This window comes from Pseudopodoces humilis, chromosome 2 (assembly GCF_049639895.1).
Source record: "Pseudopodoces humilis isolate 2021_Gansu_Grassland_sample_001 chromosome 2, ASM4963989v1, whole genome shotgun sequence".
NCBI lineage: Eukaryota > Metazoa > Chordata > Aves > Passeriformes > Paridae > Pseudopodoces > Pseudopodoces humilis.
In genome coordinates, this window is record NC_142201.1 from 4,286,675 (window position 1) to 4,308,308 (window position 21,634).

General features: G+C 43.4%; 1 protein-coding gene across 1 annotated transcript; it reads right to left on the reverse strand.

The window, feature by feature from the left end:
• Positions 1–1,096: 1,096 nt before the first annotated feature.
• Positions 1,097–20,575, reverse strand: ZBTB21 (zinc finger and BTB domain containing 21). The gene is made up of 2 exons (XM_014255703.2): positions 20,460–20,575; positions 1,097–9,259 (listed from the first exon to the last, which is right to left on the reverse strand). The coding sequence occupies exon 2, from the start codon at positions 9,244–9,246 to the stop codon at positions 6,070–6,072; it is 3,177 nt and encodes a 1,058-aa protein (XP_014111178.2). The 5' UTR covers positions 9,247–9,259; positions 20,460–20,575; the 3' UTR covers positions 1,097–6,069.
• Between the last annotated feature and the right edge of the window lie 1,059 nt (positions 20,576–21,634).

Here is a 21,634-nt window from a genome sequence, read left to right on the forward strand (position 1 = left end):
GCTGGAGGAGTTCTTATCTGAAAGGGGAAAGAGACAGCAAATTCTTTGGGGATTTAAGACTCTGGATGGGTCAGAGAACAGCTCTCTACCCTCTCTTTGCCTTTTCCACAGCTCCCCTAACCTGTGAGGGACAGGCCACGAGCCCTTTGTCCCCATTTTCAAGGAGAAGCCCACATCCTCCCAAGCTCAGTGCCCTTTTAACCCCTGATCCAACCATTTGGCAGAGCTGGTCCTTCAGCTCTGCCAAGTGTTCCACCTGAGCCATTGCTCCCTCTGGGAGGGCAGTGCACACACACAGGGACAAGTGCTGGGGTAAAAAGTGCAGGAGAGTGCCCAGCACATCCTCTGGGCAAATCTGATCCTCCCCACTGGAGATGTGGTGTCCCACTGACACCATTCCTTGACATCCAGGCAGGGATTTGCATGAAACCTGTGGGACATAACTCTTGAGACCTTGTCTCCTCTGTTAAATGTGGATGAAACTGGTCAGTGGGTCCAACCACAGGGCACACATGGCAAAAATGGCAAAAGACAGCAAATGTGCAGTCCAAGAAGTTGGGAAAACTGGCCTAAGTGTTCTCAAAGACAGGTCACACCTATTGTGAAGAGAGGAACTGAGTAAACCCCATTCCCAAAAGATGAAAAAGATCATTCTCTGCTTTATGGGAATCCACACACTACATTCCCACACAGGGGGTTTTGAAGAGGGAAATTCATGCAACAAAACTGGTTTGGATAAGAGAGCTGCCAAACACCAGAAACATTGCTGTGTCTTTTTAAACATCTGGCTCAGTCCAGTTTTAGATGGAGACACTTCTTTCCACAAATCACTGATTGCACGTGAAGCAGGATTTGGGCTGTGCTCGAGTTTTTCAGAGATTGTCTGGTTTTCCTGTATTTTTCAGTAAAAGGTTCAGTGAGGCATTTACTAAAACAAACAAATCCCCATGATTTTAGTAGTGTACCAGTAGCACTTACATCCAACAAACAGGACAAAAGATGCTCTTTTACAAACTCACTTCCTACCCCGCAGACACAATGGTTTGTACAATAACACCACCCTCTGCCAAGAGATTCCAGTAGAAGACACAGTGACTCAAAAGAAACAAAGTGTAAGTTTATTGGACGCCAACATTTCTTAGTCAAGATCTAAGTAAAGAAAACACACAGTAGAAAAAGTTGTACAAAGCAGCAATGGATTTACATTACATTAAAGAAAAAGTTGCAATAAGCTATTAAGTCTCAGTCCTAAAAAAAGTAAAAACTCATCCTGGTGTATTGAACAGATATAGAATGTATAAGGTATACAGGATTATAAACCCAGAATTGCTTGTTTTACCTCTATAATCCTTTAAAATGACAAGTGATTTTGTGTAACTAATCGGAAAACTCTCTAGAAAATATATTGGATAATTCCAATTTCTAGTAGGAAACTATTCCCCTGTACCCAAGCACTTAAAGTGATCCCACTTTCCTGCTTTTTAAAAAGGGACACTGTCAAGAATGGGCCTTGAAAGATGTACTTTATGTGTATTTTGCACTTAACGCTGCAGAAGAGGGTTTGTTCTGGTTTTCTGTACACATTTGAATTAAAGCTGCTGCTGCAATAGTGGGAAGCTTGTGTCTTTAAAAGGTAATGTGTACCACTGAGAGACTGGGAAAGGAAGAAGAGGATTGAGTCCTTTATCCTGGAAATAGTGAGAGGAAAAGCAACATGAAAAATCAGCTCAACCCACAGAATTCAGTTACATTTTTCAGACATCCTCACAACAACTGAGGCTGCCCATAATAGGATTTTCATGCCCAAGCAGCTCAAGTATTATGACCCAATTTGTTTTTAAACTCTTCAAAATTATTTATTAATATAAAGTATTTCTAATATAGGTATATTCATTTTCTGTATCCAGCCTTTCTCTTGAGAGTGTCCCTTTCCATAGAGCAGTTACAGTACAGTTTTTCACAAGTCATTTTAAATAAACAAGAATCAATAACATTAAAAATACTATCAGGCTGTTCAGCAACAACAGAAAAAAAATATTTTAACACTGATTCAATAACAGCAACACTAAAAAAACCCCAACCAAAACAAACAAAAAAAAACCTCCAACAAAAAACAACCCCCTAAGCTTGTTTTGATTTTCATCTAAATCTTCTGGTAGGAAAATGTAAACAATTTTATTGAACAGTATAGGCACATGCCAGATTACAGGCTCATGCCAGATATTTGCACCCTCACCGTTAGAGCCAAGAAATTAGGCATAGTCTGTCTTTATCCCATGGGAGGAGCTCATTTTAACACTGGAAGTTTGGAACAGCAACAGAGAGCACGCAGAGCTTTGGAGCAAACCCACATGTCCTGCTTGGGGGAAAACAAACAACATCAGGCAAAAAAACCCTCCTGGATGCTCCTGCCTGAACAGGAAACACAGGCCAAGCCTCTTACAGCTGTTTGGGGTCACAGATAACACATCTTAGTTTTGAAACAGCCCAGACAAACTCTGGGGTCACCCACTTCACCAGGTTATCTCCTCCACCACCTGCCAAGGGGTGTTTTGTTCTCCCTTACCAAATCACCCAAAACTAGACACAGATTCCTTACTGGTTCCTGTGTTTTGCTGCCACTGCTCACTTTCAAGGTTGATCATGGTCCCAGTTCAGCAATGAACTTGCACAGAACAATTTTAAAAAGGTTAAGACTGATCTTAATGGACTTAAGATAGGCTTAGAGGCTTTGCCAACACAGTGCCTGAAAGGAAAAAAAGTCCCAAACCAAAATACAATTCATGGCTCAACACTGCTCCCCTGAAATGCAACACCAGTTTCCACTCCCACTGAAGCAGGATAGTTCTCTGAGATTTATCTGATAGGTTATAAAAATAGCAAAAAAAAGGACAGAATTATAGATTCTAGTCTATATATTAAAACATCTGCACATTCCTGTCACAAATTTTAGAAAAAAATGTAGAACACTTTTTTATATTTAACAAGACCTCTAACTTTGTGTCACTTCAATACACAGCTATAAAGTTAAACAAAATATGATGAAGACAGGCTTTTGTATCAATAAATTTGCCTTTTATTTTGGCTGTGGCCAAACTAGACACTCTTCAAAAGACTTTTATTTATAAACAAGCAACTAACATTTTTTTCCCATAATTTAAATTTTAAGACATATATTAAAGTTATATAAGTGGAAGCATATTTATTCCGTATCCTCCAAAATAAACACTTCTATCAAGGGCCTTTTAAGATACTGTATAAAAGCTAATAGAAAACCAGAACTGCTATATAAACATCTCATATTTAAATTTTAGAGATCCTGAATTCCTTTACTAAACAACAGGAACTGAATGTAAAAAAAAAAAAAAATTAAAAAAAAAAAAAATAAAAATCACACAGAACACACTCAAAGTGGAAAATAAAACTTTAAAACCCCCACCAAAACCAAAGCAACTGAAGAAAAACTTAGGAGGCTATTTAGGCCAAAAATATTTTATGGATTCTTTATAATACCTAGTACACTAAGAAAAAGGCCAGGGTTTCTTCAAAGATGTTGCACAAGGTTTTGATTTAAAGTGTGTAGCACAGAGCAGAATCCCAGCTAGAAGTGACACAGCTGAGCTGGTTGCCACCTTCCTTCAGAAAGCACACTGAATTTTAAAAGGCTTTAGCTCAACTTTTAGGCTGTTGTGCAGAGGAATCACTGGGGAAAACTCAGGAACCATTCTACAAAAACACGTTCATATTTTATACACACAGATCTCTTAAATATATATAAAGGGTACTTAGCAAGGCTTTATGTTTTCTGATTTTTAAAACCAGGTTTAAGTGCAATAACCATTTTATTTTGAAATTGTTTCTGGTAAGAAAGGAATTCATAGTCTTATTAGGTGGAATAAAAAAGTCAGTAACTGGAAATGTCACTGTTAAGGAAGTACCTTGTTTTAAATGCAATGCCACTGAAAGAGTTTAACTGATACTCAAGCAAATTAGCCTAATCATACTCAGCCACAGTTTGCCTGAAAGAGGACAAAAAAAGAACAACATGTTACTTTCAGAGGTGTCCAGTAGCAATTTTAGATTGTAGTAAAAATGAAGCGGAAGAGGCTTGAAACTAACATTGCAATTGTTTTGGTAGCTGAAAAGAATCAGGGGTCCATCCTGAGTTAATTCATTCAAATTTCCCTTACAGGAAAAATAATATCTGTTGGGGGAAAAAAAATGGTGGCACACTTGGCTATCACTGAGAAAAATCTGGTGTGTGCCTAAGGGTGCCCATCCTCAGATTCTTAGGAGTTACACTTGTGCTTGATTTTGCTGAATCTCAGTATCAGCTTGCAATTCTACTTTTTGAACTTAGGATACTGAAAAAACAGTTACACACATGGTTACACAGGGAATCCAAACCTCACTCCTGCTCCCCCTGAAATTGGTGACCAAACTTGTGCTGGTTTCAGTGGACACAGATTGGGCTCTGACTCAGCAGTGTGGAATTACATTCCCCTTCTCCCAACCCTGCAGGGGAAAGTTGGTCGGGATCATAAACACTGTCTGCATTATTTGCAAATCATTCTAACCCACCACCCCTCCACTAAGTTTAAATTCTAGAAGAATTTCTCACTGTTGGTTCACCTCCTACTTCTGGGTAAATATTTCCTTGACTTACAGAAAAATTTGGACTCTTACTATAGCTCCTGGTAAATATGTGTGATCCTACTTACACTAAATGCTCCAGTTGGCATTTGAGGTAAAATAATGGAACCACACAGAATATCTGCAGCCCATTATTACCACAATTTTCAACAAATTGGAAAATTGCAACACAGTCACATATGCTAGAAAGCGGCAGAAAGAATTACTCTATATGCATTGCATCCATAAAATACAGTGATTGTAGTGTGATTTTCTCCTCTGCTTTGAGCTGGATATGTACGCTTAATACAAATTTCAAATACATCTTCATTTATACAGGTGTCTATATAAATATTTACATTTTTATGTTTTGTTAAAACATGTCTTTGTACTCATGGCCGAGCTTATTACTTGTGTTTAGAAACACAACTCATCTTCTGTCCCTTAATGAGCTCTCTCTTGTTGATTTAATAATTATACATTCCTTTGTAGTTAAAATTACAAACAGTTGTACAAATAGTGGAAACAAAACTATGAAACTTGTCTGACATCCACTCAACCTCAGTTCATGTTATAAACAGTACCATTTGCATTATGATGGCTGTTACACAATGACTTCAGCTACCCAAGTATCCATAGGAAATTAGTCTTTGGGACATTATATAAAGCAAAGTACCCCCTCTCTCAATTTTCCTTAGAAAGTTATAATTAAATGGCTGAAAGCAGGCTTGCTGCTACTTCTTATATAAAATCTTAGTAATAATATTGCTGACGTTAGATTCTATTTTAATTTGCACAAGTTCCATACAACAACAAAACAATTCTATGTTCCCTTAAAATAGCAAACATTCATATCCAATAACATCAGGATTACTCAAACTTGAGGTTTATTTGTTATTGCTAAAGGTTTCTAAGACCTAGGTCAATACAGCAAGACACTCCAACCACTTCCTTCCCAACTGCCAGTGCATGGCAACCACTTACATGGAGCTTGTGTGTGTTGGTTTCTTTTTGAAAAACAAATTATGACGTTGGTTACAGTATTTCACTACTATAAGCTCACAGTTAGAATCCAAATTGTCGTTTCTCTTTCGTTTAATATATAACTTTATATATAATACACACGCACACACCAACATCACGGGTTGAAGATCCATGCATACAATCCAGATGCAATTGTATTTCAGTGTCAAATGAAATAAAATAAAATTTATTCTGTTACTATTAGATCCCAGACCACAGTATTTTAAATTACTCTGCTTTCTACCTACTAACCAAGTTATACTTTTCCCTAATCTCCAAATCCAAGCAGCATCACAAATTCCAGATTTTCCATCATCATCGTTTTGATCCTCTTAAATGTGTAGTCTATGTGGCAGGCCTCTGAGATCCTGAACACAGCCCCCCCAAACCAGCTCTGCAAGGGTTCTGTTAAAGCTAATTGTGTGTCTGTTCGTGGCTCCAGAGGCTGAAAGCCGTCTTGAAAGTCCTGTGGCAGAGTTTGCACATGTACTGTCTCTTGAAGGTGATTGCCGAGAGCGGCGGGGCGTGGTAGAAGAGCGTGTCCGACTCCTGCGGCACGAACAGCTTCTCAGTAGTACCGGAGCTTTCCGGTAAGCCCGTGGGGCTGTCGGGCTCCAAAGGCTGGATTTTGGGGAGTGGTGGGGGTGGGGGTAAGGGTGGGGGTGATGGGGAATTAGCTGGTGGACATATCTCAGGCTCCTTATTTGTGGACTCCTCCGCAGCCTGGGACATGTGAGACTGGAAGTGGCTCCAGAGCCGGAAATTCGTTCGGAAGGCCTTGTTGCACACGTGGCAAATAAACGGCTTCACGGAGCACAGGAGCTCCTGGTGACGCTCCAGCTGTTTGCGTAAGGTGAAAATCTTCCCACACTTTTCACATGGCCACAAACTGGGATCTTTCTTGGAGACTACGTCCTTAGGTTCCCTGCTCGTTTCAGTGACCTCGTCCTCTACATCATCTGCCGGCTCTTCTTTGATCTGGATTTTAAACTGCTTGGAAACACTTAAGTCTTCAGGCAGGCATGAAGAGTCTTCAGAATCAAAATTAATTTGTTCTGACGAATCACTGAACACACCATCCTCCTTTGCAGCAACAAAATTGTTCATTTTATTGGATTCCGACTGCGGAGGCAGCCGTGACGAACTGGTGATTTCTCCATTGTGATCCATGAGAGGCAAAGAAAAGTTCTCTGATGGAGCCATTGTGTTCTGATTGTGAACTTCAACCTGATGACGCCAGATACTGAAGGATGATTTGAAGGTGCGCATACACTCAAGGCAAGTCAGCTTCTTGTACTCACACTTGCTTTCATGCTCGTGCTTCAGCTCTGGAGAAGAAAACCTAAGGCTGCAGTAAGGACAGACAGTGGCGTTTCTACAGAGTCGCTCGTGGTTTCCCTGTTCAATAAGTGAGGAGAGCTTGGCATTGCAGAGACGGCACTGATAAACCTCCTTGTTTTCCACTGGGTTTTCAATATGAATGTGATCTTTCTGCTTAGGAGCCTTGTTCCCTCCAATGGGTTTCTCTCCAGGGTGCATTTTTATGTGCTGTTTGAACTGGGAGAGGAAACGGTAAGCTTTCCCACAGTAGGTACAAATATAGGCTCCTTTGGTTCTTGACCTTAAATTCCTTTTGATGACTTGTTGTGCTTGTGAAGCAGACTGACCCTGAAAGCTCTGCTTGCCACGTCTTAGTTTCACAATCAGAGCTTTTTTGATTTCTCTCTCCCTCACTATATCGATCAGTTTTCTTTGGAATTTTTCATCCAAAAGGGCGTGTGAACTGGAAGCTGGTGAGGGATTCTTCACGATTCCATGTTGTGTCTGGCAGTGCGTCCACACTTTGAAATTGGTGTGGAATCTCTTGTGGCATATGTCACAAGCATAGGGCTTCTCTGGATTGTGATACATGTTAACATGGCGATGAAGACCTGCTGTTGATCTGAAAATTTTAAGGCAGTGTTTACATTTAAACTTTTTATTTGGTCTTGCTTCTTCCATCTCGCTGTACTCATCTTTACTGACATCAGAATCAGGGAAATCAGCATCAAGGTGCGTGGGGCTCGAGCCTTCCTCAAAGTTCTCTTCTGAGCCAGGAGAACCCTGCTCATCTGCCTTCAGCTTCTTGAACGGCAGCCTCCTATCATCCTGGAACCTCCTTTTCGCTGGAAGGCTGCTGGGTTCCTTACGGTCATCCTCAGTTTTAAAAGCAAAGTCTTTGTTTGCCGACGCTGAAGCATCACCCACTGTAACTCGTATGATTTCAGCAGGATCTGAGAGGGGACTGCTGGGCTCAGTTTTGATCCGCACCTCCGAGAGAGGGGAAGCCACCTCCCGATCCGTTGACTGAGAGGCACTGAAAGACCTAAGGCGATGTGGGTGTATTACCTGTGGCTTCTCATCCAAGGCTGACTTCTCCGATGACTCTTTTGAGGATGACTTTTGGGATGCAACATTAAATGTCTTCTGGGAATCGTTAGTTCCCGGTGAGGAGCACGAGGATACCTGTGCAGGCTTTAGATCAACAGAAGGTGAGTAAATAGGAACCTGGCTGTCCATGGACAGTGACCTTCGAAGGAGACTTTTTACAAGGGGCCCACTTCTGTCAATACTTTGGTTTTCTGGGCCAGACCCACTAGATGGGATTACTAGCCCTAACTTGGAGTAGTAGAGTAAATTCCTGTCTTCCCCTTGACCATTTCCTTTTCCTGTCTCTCGCAACAAAAACGTGGATTCTGCTGCCCCGCGCAGAGACAAGACTGGTGGACGTGGTCTTTTCAAAGACATCTCTGCAACTTTTCCTCGCAGAAGCTGAGCGCTACTTCCTGGCTCACCGCCTGCCATTTCTTTCTCTGCTAAAGACATCTGAGGCAGCACCATGTTCCTTTTCATTAAAGCACCTCTGCTCTGATCCTCCACAGTTACAGAAGTTTCATGAACCTTCGAATAGCTCACAGGGCCTTCTTTCAGCCACCTCCTTTCAGTCAGTGATAAGTTGTGAAGGGTTTCAGTTGCTTTTGTTACCTGTGGTCTGCCACTGGCTTTGACAGCCACGGAGTGTGAAGGTTTAGGAGTATGGCTTAAGTCATGTTGTGTTTGATTTACGCTTTTTGCTTGTGCTTCAATTCTGTTCTGACAGACGATGACACTTCTCTTCTGAGAACTACTTTCATCTTCATCTTGATAGAGTATTTTTTTTATAGGACAAGAAGGAAAAGGAGCTTGAGGACTCTTGGAAACAATGTTTGTAAGAAAAGATATTCCAAGACTGTAGCCCAGTTCTTGCACAGCTGCAAGGCTGCCTTTCTCAATGAACAAGGATGAAGAATAAATGTAGTTCAACACATTATCAAAAGCATCTGGCTCACAAAAGTCGAGCTGAAACACTGACTGAGACTCATTCTCCTTATTTGTGAACAGAGTTTGGAAGTATTCACTGCTGGCAGCCAGAACATTCTTATGAGCTCGGAATTTCTGGTCTCCTACGATCAGCACAACGTCACACAGCTGTCCCTTGAGACGCTCCTCGTTCAGGGTGCTCAGGAGGGAAATGGCATGTGCTGGATTTATGTAATGCAAGAGCCCCTCCATGATTCCAATGTCCCTGAAAAAGAACAACAACAACAAAGCTGTAGGTTGCCTTATATGAACTGTAACTGTTAGAGGCAAAGTAAACACATCTCCTGTACTCTGTAGACTGGCTAAACCACCATCAAACAGTGATTAAAGGAACAGCTTGTGTGGAGGAAAGGTTTGGGAATGAAAACACCACTGCTAGCTCCAAAAAAGCACAGGCATGGGAAGAGCCAGCTCATCTGCCCACTTTCAAATATCCTTTTAATTGCTAATCTTACACCAAGGATATTACACCTAACTAACTGGGGGATGGATGGATGGATGGATGGATGGATGGATCGATGGATCGATGGATGGACGGATGGGCTGTGTCCTTTTCCTGTAAATACACCTTTCCACAGGTAAGAACAGTTCCATCATTTTACTCTTGATCATCTCTTTTTCTGTTTCAGCTTTATGAAGATCTGTCTTGACAACTGGATTGATAAACTCTTGGATCAGGTATCTAAAGCTTAGTTATAGCAACTCGCCTTTCTGAGGCTAAGCAACCCTGACAGTCTCCTGCTGACCAGACAAATTAAGGGGGTTTTGTTGTCACTTTTAATTGGATGATGGAAAGGGCATTAATACTAGGAAGAGAGAAGGAAGCAGGATTATTGTCTGTAACCCAAATTCATCATGTTTACTTATGCTTAATAAGTGCTGGTAATATCTGCTTCTAACTGTATGTGTCACTTAAAACTGCACTGTTAGGATCTCGTTTCTGGGAAATGTCAGTTTTCACTGAAGTATCCCTGCATTGCTTTGCTCAGGATGAAAAGTAATCAGAGAACTGAAATCCCCATTTCATTCATTGGCATTAAAGCACTTTATACCCACAACCCATATATCTGAGAAACAGTTACCCTTGGTTGCATCCAAGAGTACAATAAGCACAAATTAAGCTGCAGTGCAGAAATCTCCATGATCCATATGCTTCAAAACACAGCCTACTCCATACTGCAGGATGTCTTGATAACTCAGTATACTGCTTCTGATGAGAGCTTAACAAAAGAAGATAACCAGGCTCTAAGTTAAACAAAGAACTTCTTTGGCAGGAGTTGCAATTTATATATCCGTGCACAAGAAGACACACAGAGAAATCAACAATATTAAATTCTCTTATTTTTTTCACAGACACTGTACTACCTCCATGGTGGTTATAAAACAAGTCAATGATGTGTCTGTTAAAAGCAATTCTCTTATATTTACAGTTGATTTGAGAAACTACTTTTTAGTTTCATTTGTACATGATGTATGCAACTACAATGAAAAGGTTTCACTGCTCATCAGCTTACAAGCAGAACTGTAAAGTTTATCAAAAAAAAAAAATACTGAGAAGCTATAACCCCATGGTTAATAAATGATGATGGTAAATCTTAAAACTAATGGGTATAAATAAGTGATCAAAATCTAAATTGCTATTACTGAGAAATGACTTAAAGGATGCCGCATGCAGTGTCTCAGGGCACTGATCTTATCAAGGACTGAGCTACCACTTCTCCACCTAAAAATACCAAATGAGTTCATAGTGACATGGCAACAGCAAAACCAGAATGCTGTTTCCTCACCAAATCAGTCTTTACTGAGTATTTCAGTGCCTTGCAGTGTCATTTCATAAACACTAATTTATCCTTAATTCACCTTAGATAGCTATAATGCATAATTCCCCCACACCTCCATCTATAAAAAGCAGTGCAGTCAATCTTAATTTGAGAAAGCAATCTGGTTTGTTTTGCTTTCTGTGTTTTATTTAAGAAGACTGGAAGGATGGAGGTGGGGGTGTGAGGATGGTGGTTCATTATCCTCCTTTGTGGATGCCACTGCAATTTAAAGAGTGTGACTGGCCCTAATCCAGTGTCATGGTCTGAGCACCCATTAACACTTACAGAGTTATAACTGGTGCTCCAGGAGGGCATCTTTCCCTTCACCTGGAAGAAAGTGAGTTTGCAAACTCAAGTGATTCCTCTGGGATGCATGCTGCAGAAGGTAAACGGAGGTAGCAGATCAACAGAGCTTAGAAAACTTTAACTGTGGTGTAGAGACACCCAAGAGAAGCTGCTGCACAACCCACACTTCAAGGACACAGTGGAAATAGAATGCATTAGTCAAATGTTTTGAAATATTTTAAGAGCTTTCATTTTAATCTGCTTTGCCCTTGTGTTTTTAAAACTGGCAGAATAAACACCATGTAATTACTATGTGTCCCTCTGCCCACCTAATGCAGCAGTGCAGTGTAACCAGTAGAGTGGTGTAAAATCTGCAGGACTAAAGCAGAACCCAACAGTCACCCATCCTTCTGGCCACAGTTTCCTTCTTCATTCCTCTAACTACTCCAATTCATCACGCTAAACACCACAGACATAAACGTCCCTCCCTGTCACGCTCAGGGCACAGTGAAGGAGGCTCCGGTGCAATGTAACTCTGTCACTTTAACAGTAACCAAGGCTGCTGCATAAACAAATGGCAAAGGACCAAATCAATCCTCCAAAGGCAGCTTTAATCCTGGTATTTCCTAACTCAAGCACTTGACTTTCAGCTTAATAGCATTTAGACACAAAAGGCAGAAATTAAACAAACAATAGCAAGAAACACACCAGAACTGTTTTGCAGAACCATTTTAAGACATTTACTCAGATCACGTGAAAGATTGAAATGCTTAGAAGTAGAAAAAAATAATCAACCCAAAGAACACCTGAGTCAGAGTACAATGTGTCAAAATTTCACTACATGAACACTTTTCTGTAACAAAGTTGATCCAAGACATCCCTGCTCTCTTGTGTTCATCTTACCTGCACACTGCAGGTCACTCCTCCTTCAGCTGTGCCAGTACAAATATTTGCAGGCCTGTATGACGTAGCAGAACAAAAAATAAATAAACCCCCAACATTATTTCTTTTCAAATGCTGGTCAATTTTTATAGTAAACCACATCAGGAGCTATTGCACTGGCAGAACTGAAGAGGCAGCAATAGGAACAGCCGTAGGAGGACAAGAACTGGTTCCCCAAAGCCAGTGCTTGGCTGCCGGTGCTTAGTCCCACACAAAAGCTTCCCTGGCACTGTGTGTAAACACACAACTCTGGCAGTCTCCTGTAATACCAGGTTTGGTTCCAGGTGTTTGAGTACTCCTACTTCTCAGCTGCAGATAACCATTTTTTTCCAGCCACCTTCACTACTGACTGGAAACAAAGTTTTCGTCTTTTCTTCCATGATGTTCAGGCGACATCATGGGAACAGCAGGAGCGCATCAGAAAATCTCCCAGTCTGTATGCAGGTGCCTCGTGCCACAGCAGCTGCTGGTCCTCAGGAGGAACAGTGACTAAATTTATACTCCAGATCCAGGAAGGCCCAGTGCAGCAGGAACTTTCAGGAGGCCAAGAAGAGATTTTAGTGACAGCCCTCACAGAATCACAGGATGGATCAGGCTGCAATGGACCACAGTGGGTCAGCTGGTCCAACCTCCCTGCTGCAGCAGGGTCACCCCGGAGCGCACAGCACAGGATTGTGTCCAGACATTTCTGGAATATCTCCAGTGAGGGACACTCCACACCCTCTCTGGACAATCTGTACCAGTGCTCAGTCACTGCTGAGGAAAGAAGTTCTTCCTCATGTTCAGGTGGAACTTCCTGGGCATCATTTCTGCCCATTCCTCTTGTCCCGTTTCTGGGCACCACAGAGCAGAGCCTGGCCCATCCTCTATCCTGTAGATATTTATACACGTATTCACACAGATTTATACACATTAATGAGGTCCCTTCCCAGTCATCCCTTCTCCAGGTTCAACAGGCCCAGCTCCCTGAGCCCTCCCTCGTAAGAGAGATGTTCCTAATAATTCCTAATAATTAGTCCTCTAATTCTCTCCTTCAACAGCCCTCCACTGATCTCAGAAAACTAGATTTCAAAAGCCTAAGTACCATATTTGGTATAAGATTGTTTTTATATTTTGAACAAGGATAGAAAAAGGTGCCTCTACTATTTCAAAATAACTTTTGTAAAATAAATCTCATGAAAGCTCTTCACAAGGCTGAAAAAGCTTAATCTTAGGCCAAACAGTTTCTTGATCTTCAACAGCAACCTCCCTTTGAAGTGGCAGTTCCCCTTCCTTTCCTCTCTTCCTTACTCACATCTCCTCCTCCCAGCCCTGTCCTACTGTCCCCTTCCTTTCACCAGCTCTGCTGCTCATTTGATCTCCCAGTGAGTTGATTTAATGCTTTAAAATTAAGCAGGAAACAAACAAATAAACAAAACCATTCCAAATTTTTAGATCTGTTTGCTATTTTATAGGATAGGGAGCTTAATCAGCTCACTGAGAGGTCAAATGAGCATCAGGGTTCCAGCAAGAGAAGCAATGCACCTCCCCATTCTTTGTCAGGAAGTTATTCCATCAGCTTCCTCCAGCTGAAATTTCACCTTTAGAAACAACAGAGACACTGACTTTGCAGCTAAAACTTTACAGACAGAATCAGGCAGGTATTTATGTGTGGTTTCAGTGTAACAGCTACACCCTCAAATACATGAGCAACGAAGAGATGATGTTGCCTTCTGACTGGCAGTGGGAAAAATGATGTTCTGAAACCTTCAGTGAGATGCAGTATTGCAGGAAGGAGGTGCCAGGGCTGTGAGAGAAGTGGAGAACGCAAGGTTGGAGGAGAAAACACACAGAAGAGACAGACTGAACAGGGGTTTAAACAGGGAAAACACACAAGAAGCGTGGCAGGGACAGACCCACTAAAGAAAGCAAAGAAATGTGGATTATAAAACTCAGCCAAAAAATACAAGTGACTTCCTGGGGCATCCCCTGGAAAATGCAGGAATGTTGTATCCATTTGAGTGCTTTTCTGAGGATCTGATGGCTTTGACAATTCTGGTGCTGTTTCAGACACCAGAACAGTAGGAAGTTCCCTTACTTGTCATATATCCAGATGAAAAAGGAACCTACACTGCTTAAGCTTCTACTCAAGGACCCTATGCTGGATTTTATGACTTGAGTTTGACAACAGTTTATAAAATATTTCTTCTCCCATCAACAGCCTTTGCAACACAGATAATCTCCCACAGCACACACAGATTTACACATCCCCCTATATACCCCCAAAACCTGTAGGTAAAAGCTGCAAACCCACATAGGAATATTGTTTGCATTTCTATAATCTTTTTTCTATCTGAATACTTAAATAATTTCTTGCTGCAACTTTGGGGATTCTGTCTTCCTGGATTTAATGAAATGAGATCTCACTGCTATTGCTGTTTTCCACTGCAGACAGCTCTGTGAACTTTCTCCATGAAGACAAACGTTTCTCATTTCCAATAGGTCAGCAGCACAGAGAGACCCACTGGTATGAAGGCAGGCACAAAATCAGATAAATAACATGCTTGCTAGTGTGTGAAATTGATGGACTAATTTCTACCTATTTATCCTCCAGACATATAAAAGCAGTAACTTAGGGAGAGAAAAAGAAGAAATTTTGTAACCACAGAATTACAGAATGGTTTAGGAAGGGGCCTTAAGGGTTATCCAGTCTTACCCCCCCTGCCATGGGCAGGGACACCTCCCACTAGACCAGGTTGCTCAGAGCCCCATCCAACCTGGCCCTGAACGCTGCCAGAGATGGAGCAACCTGTGCCAGTGCCTCACCACCCTCACAGTAAAGAATTTTTTTCTAACACCTAATCTAAACCTACTCTCAGTTTGACTATTCTGGAATCTATTTTGCCCTATGCTATGGACAAATAATTAGCAGTTACCCTGACACAGACATGAAATTCACTTAGAAATTAGAGGCTACTTTTCACATTCAGATCATACCCTCAGTTTCATGTTCTGACACTTAAAATAGCTCCCCCTGACGTGCAGCAAACTACAGAATGTCAGAGTACAAAGCTCCTCTTGTCATTCCCATTCTTGTTTACAACCCAGCAGCAGCTCAGGGTGCAATTTCATCTTACTCCCAGTGCAGTCTAACCAGGGATTGCTCCTGTAAGGAGTAGCCCATGTCTCCTCCCTCTCTGAGGAAAGGCTGCCTTGTGCTGGAGCAGGGAGCAGATCCAGCTAAAGGATCCAGCTAAAGGATGGAAGGGACAGGGCACGGAAATGCTGGCTGGGAACTCTCAAAGTTCTTCTTGAAACATTCAGTGAAGATTAAATCAAACATAATTCAATAAGATATTTGTCCTGGCCTCCATGCCTCGACTAAAGGGTGTGTAACTCAGATTGCAAACTGCTGTAAACTAAACCAAAATATTGAAAGTTTAAAAACACCTCACCCTAGGAGTTCATCTTTCATTCCCTTGAAATGTTTATTTTGTAACACAAAATACAAAGCAACATTTGCTTTGTAATGTTGCAATTAAAGTCTCTGAAGGGACAAGTCTGAAAGGCTCCACGGTCATCAAATTTAAACACCTACAGAAATCTCATCCCCAGAAATATTTCTTGTTATTTTTTTGGTAAGAGATGCATGAAATTTTAGGAATTGTAGACCAAATGCATACACTTGTACTATTTCTACAGGTTGATTTTATTGTTTTATTGGCAATGCTGAGATATACTTATCAAATGGAATAATATTCAGTCATCTGCTTTACTAGATGAGACATATTAACTGGCCTAATTCACAATAAAAACTTGTCTACACAGAGCTTTTAATTTTGCTGGTATAGTAAAAGTGACAAACCCCAATTGTGGTTGTATTTCTATTACCCTAATGATGCTTTTTACAGGCACAGTGTATTTTGGATGGGAAGAGAAGCCACAAATCCATGTAAGGTACTTTTCTATCAACAGAATAGTGTTTACACTAAGGTTTCTTTAAGAAAATGAGACATGAGGGAGAAACACATTTAATCTGAAAAATGCGGAATACAAAAACTGAGCCTAAAAAAATGCTGAGTGACAAAGTTGTGATTCAAGGATTGCAGGTATCTTCCTCCCACTGAAAGGATCCAAAGAAAATGTCATTCAGCCATCACTGATTCTGGCCAAGATACTGGGAAGAAGATACAGGAAAGAGGAAAAACAACAGCAATTTTACCTGAGTTTTACCTTAAGAGATTTACAAGCTCATGACTGGCATGTGCAAGACTTTCAGTTTACTCAAAGTCCACAAGAAACTGAAGGTAGGCTATGTCTTACATAGTTAAAAAAAAAATTAATTTAAAAATCGAGCTCCATGAACAAGAGCACTGTATTTTCTTTACTCCTCAAAAGTATTTATGAGAATGGAGATGGCCATATTTTTACTGGAATTCCAGGAAATTTGGCCCTTAAGCTCAACAGCTGAAGGACTGTACTCAGAGCTATGTCTTGGTACAGAATAAACAAATTCCTTTTGGTTATGACAGAGTGTGGCAGAAATTAGAAATCACTGTAATTCTGCTGCTTTTCCTTCCATGACTTTTAATTTACATTAACAGGGGCTTTGTGAGGCATATTTACTGTCCCAAGAGCACTGTTTTTTAGAAGTGCTCTGAAGATACTCACACATGTGTCCAGATCAGACTGTGAGGGGGTGGAGGGGACACTCACTGTGCTCTGTGTCAGAACTGTCCCTGCAATAACCACAACTTGTCAGAGGCTGAAGAGAATGAATTGCAACCTAAATTTTACTCAACAATGTTCAGTAGTGAGGTAGGATAAACCTTGGATAAGGAGATTAATGGTCCCAGACAAAAAAGAGAAAAATATTTCTTCCTTTACCAAAGAATGCAATTTAATTGTATACAAATTACTATTTGCAGCATTTTAAAAAAATACATATATTTGGCCAAAGGATTTTTCATGCCTTTTCATCACAGACTGCATGGAAAGAATTTGCACAAGAAAGATACAGTGTTTCACTATCTTTCAGAGGGAAAACCCTTCAACAATCAGGACCAGGGAATTTCAAAACGTATTTTTGATGGACAGCAAGACTGATGAACTGATGGGAGTGGAGATGGAAGGAGCTCACGAAGATTGAAGACTTACTCAACACTTTCTTTCCTTGTCCATAAAACATGCCTGAACTGTTCCAGAACAGCAAAATACATAAAGTAGCCAATAAGAAAAGACAACAAATTTCTTTTTATTTCACTGCTTATTGAAAGAAAATGTAAGAGAATTGATGTCTTTAATATGACCAGTAGGAAAAAAAATTCAAAGCACCACAGTACAAAGACTAATATGAAACTACAACAAATATTTGGGAAGGAAACCCCCCTGCACAGAACACCTATTTTAAAGGAGGGCACATTGCAGTCTTGTCATTTGCAGCAAATGACTTTGCTGCTTCTGAAGACTCATGCTGCTTTCTGAGGATCTCAGATCATTACATGAGACAAATTTCAAAATGAAGGCGCGCAGTTGCTCAAAAGTTTAATGAGAGCTGAAATTGTTGCAACTGGAGCATGTGACTCAGAGCACAGCCCCTCCCAGTGCAGAACAAACCTTGTGCTGATTACAGCCCAACTTCCTCTCCCCTCTGAGTCCACACTTGGTCACACACTGAAGTTATCATCATTTTGCAGATAAAGCAAATTTCAAAACCCTGAGAGCTGCAGAGGGTTGGTTTTTAACAGTAACTGCTTCACAGATCCTGAAGTTCAAAACAAAACTTCAATACAGTAAGAAAGCTCGAGGCTTTCTGCGAAGCTGACCTTTTAAATCCAAATGTTGACCTGCCCCTAACTAATTCTGAGCAAAGTGTGATCAGCCATCACTACAAAGATGATCAGATGATCACTTAATTATCTGTGTGCACGTATTCTCTAGCATCACACACAAAAAAACTCCCATGAGCTCAGAAAATCTGATTTATTAGTAATATCCAGCTTCTACTGATCCAGAGGGTTCTCAGTGTGAGATGGACGTGGCAGAGTGTCACCCTGGCACTTGGAACCTACACAGCAGGAACAAGAGGCACAAAAGTTCACATTTATCACTGAATGTACAGCACAAAAAGGACTTTGGGAACTTCTTAAAAGCTGATGGCTGTTTTATAGTCAATAAGAATGCTAATATGTGCTAAAGGATAAGCTACCTTGAACATTAAAGCAGAATCAGGCGAGCTCACAAGTGGTGAAAGCCCCAAAGAATTCTGGTCTGCAGCTGAAAACTCCAGAGGTTCTAATTTGTGACATCTCCCTGCAAGCCTCTACTGAGAACATGTAAATGACAGCTCTTGAAATGGTCATGATCCAGTCAGGATGGGTGGACTTTCCACAGGTAAACAAAATATTCTTAAGAAATTACAAATCTACAGCATATGGGTGAAACACATCTAAAAGAAAGGGATGCCAGATGCCCTTTCACCCAAGAGATGGGCACATAATGTGGGGATTTTTTGCTAACAAGGTTTATAAAAACAGTTGCTTAAATTTGCTCCAAACTTCCCCTCAAGAGGATCAGCATAACACTGGTGGAAAATTTTAGTCAGAGAACTTTGTCAGTTTGAGCAAAGTCAGAACAGAACACTAAATCTACACATAAAACAGTACTAGATTTACCTGCAGTGTGTATTTACTACTCCTGATTTAATATCAAAAGATGTCCTGTACAAAAATATATTTAAAAAAATCTAGTTTCACATTAATTAAGCTAAGGATAAAATATTAATTTTAATTTAACTACAAGATACCCGGTGTATTCACAAAAAGCTCTGTGATTGTGTAATTCATCACAATCTCTTTTTGTATGTACAGCCTACCTACCTCTTACTTCCACTGGGAGTCCAACTACAAAAAAAAAGGAAGAGCTACTAAAGCAATTGCTATTTAATTATTAAGATGAGCTTACTCAGCACACACACACTCCACAATTATTTCCTGTCTAATAGTAACTCCTTGAAGTTTTTCTCCTGTTTATTTACATACATCTCATCCAATCTGAACACACCATCAGCTTGGACTTCATGCAGGATTACAGTAAAGTTCTGACAGCTGTGACCAGGTAAAACAACAACTCCCCAACTTTCTGCACAGGCACAGCCCAGCACTGAGGAGTTCCCCACCTGGCTGAGAAATGTGCTTCATCCTGCTGATGAATAATCCAGCCCAAGAGTGCTCAGGCCAGCAAAGCCACACTTTGCTTATAGAACCACAGGATGGGTCAGGCTGGAAGGGACCGCCGTGGGTCATCTGGTCCCACCTCCCTGCTCCAGCAGGGTCATCCCAGAGCACACGGCACAGGATTGTGTCCAGATGGTTCTGGAGTATCTCCAATAACAGAGACTCCACACCCTCTCTGGACAATCTGTCCATTGCTCAGACACTGCTCAGCAAAGTTCTTATGTTCAGGTGGAATTTCTGTGCATCAGGTTCTGCCCATTGCCGGGCACCACCGAGTAAGAGCCCGGACCATCCTCTGACACCTCCCCTTTCTCTACTGACAGACACTGATGAGGTTTGGATGAGGTTTGGTACCTGCCTGCACTTACACGCGGGGACCTCGCTGGGGGGAGATGAAACGCGCTATCCCTTCCAGACACACCGGGGAGGAGCCGTGTCACCGAACCACGGCCCTCCCGGCTCCTCGCTCGTGTTTTAGAGCTCGGAGCGGAGCGGGGGAAAGAGCCTGGAGCCGCCGGCGGAGGGGGAAGCGCCGGACCCTCACACCCCTCAGGCGGCCGCTCCTTCTCACCACCGGTGCCTAAAATTCCTCACACCGGTCCCTCACGCCCTGCGGCGGCCGGACCCTCGCGGCCCTCACGCCCGTTGCAGCGGGTAACGGGCTCCTGAGGCGCCGCAGCCCAGGGAAGCCGGAGGTCGGCGCGCCGCTTCCCGCTCCCCTCCTCCGCTCCCAACCCGCCTCTCCCCGCCTTCCATCCATCCTTCCCTCCATCGCTGCCGGCCGCGCTCATGCGCCCTGAGCGCTTCCCCCGCGCCTCCCCCTCGGGGCTCGGGCCCGGGCGGGGCGGGCGATGTGGCGGCGACCGCGGGCACCGCCCGCCCGCTCCGGGCGCCTGCGCCGCGCCCCGCCAGCGAGGGGGGGAAGAGTTACGGTTACGAAACCGGCGCATGCGCGCGGGAGCCGCATCCCCGCTCGGTGGAGGAAGGGGGGGGAAGGAGGAAAGAGAGAGAGAAAAAAAAAAAAAAAAAAAGAAAAAAAAAAACCACCTCAGAGTTACGTCAGGAAAAGACGGATTTGTGCGCGGGGAGGCCCGCGCGGCGCGGGCAGCCCCCGGGACGGGCGCGACACGCGGGCGCTACTCACCCTGTCCGCCGCCCCCCCCTGCTCGCCCCCTTCGGCGCCTCCGCTCAGGGCTCAGCCCGCGCTGCCGCCGCCGCCGCCGTGATTCCATCCATCTTGAATTTGACGTCATCCCACAACCGAGGGATGAGGTCATCGCGGGGAGCGCTCGTCACGTGCGCGGCGCCGCGATTGGCCGGGCCGGGGGGGAACGGGGGGCGAGGGGGCGGCGCGGCGGGGGGGAACGGCGGGGGGAACGGGGAAATGGAACGGGGACGGCAATGGGGATCCCCCGGCAGACCGCCCGACCGACCGATCGACCGACCGACCGCCTTCCACCGCGGGCAGCGCCGCCCGCAGCGCTCAGCCCGCCCCGCCGCAGGGAAACTGAGGCAGCGGCCGCGCGTGAGGGGGGTGGCCCGGCACGGGGGGAGGGGGGACACACGGAGGGACAGTGGGGACCTGTGGGGTGTGGGAGGTGCCGCTGTGGTAAACCCGCACCCACCGCCCCCCGGCCTGTGTGCGGCGGCTGAGGGGGGGAACCCGCGTGCAGCGTTAGTGTGCGATTCACCCGAATCCGTAATTGTGTCGTCGTGAGTTTTTATTGCGGTCGTTATTTGTTACTATTCTTTTCATGTTGTGTCTTTTTTTTAAGTGCGGGGCTAAGGCCCAGTGTGGGCTGTGGAGCGCCGTGCCTAGTGCCGCCCACTGTGTCCCTCACAAGCCACCCCTCAACCCTTCGCATTTCTGTCCCCCTCAGAAGCCACCACTGTCCCCGTCAAAAGTCACCGACTCCCCCCAGCCACCCCCTGGTACCACAAGGTACCCATTGAACCCTTCCCAAGCCACCCACTGTCCCCTTCTAAATCCACTCCCTCTAAAGTCCCCTCCATTCCCCTCAAAAGCCACCCCCATTCCCCTCAAAAGCCAACACCCCAACCGCTCAAAAGCCACCCCTGTCCCCCTAAAAAGCCACCACCATCCCCCTGTCCCCCTCCCAAGCCACCCACCATCCCCCTCCCAAGTCAGCCCACCACTCTCCGTTGCCATCAAGGACACACATGTCCAGATCCGGGTGGGTTTTGGCTCAGGCCCTTTGTAGCTGCTCTACTAGCTCCTCTCGATGTGATTTGAAAAAACTACAATGGCCATTATCATTGCTTTAGGCTGGCTTCTCGTCGTGATTATCCGCTTTGAAT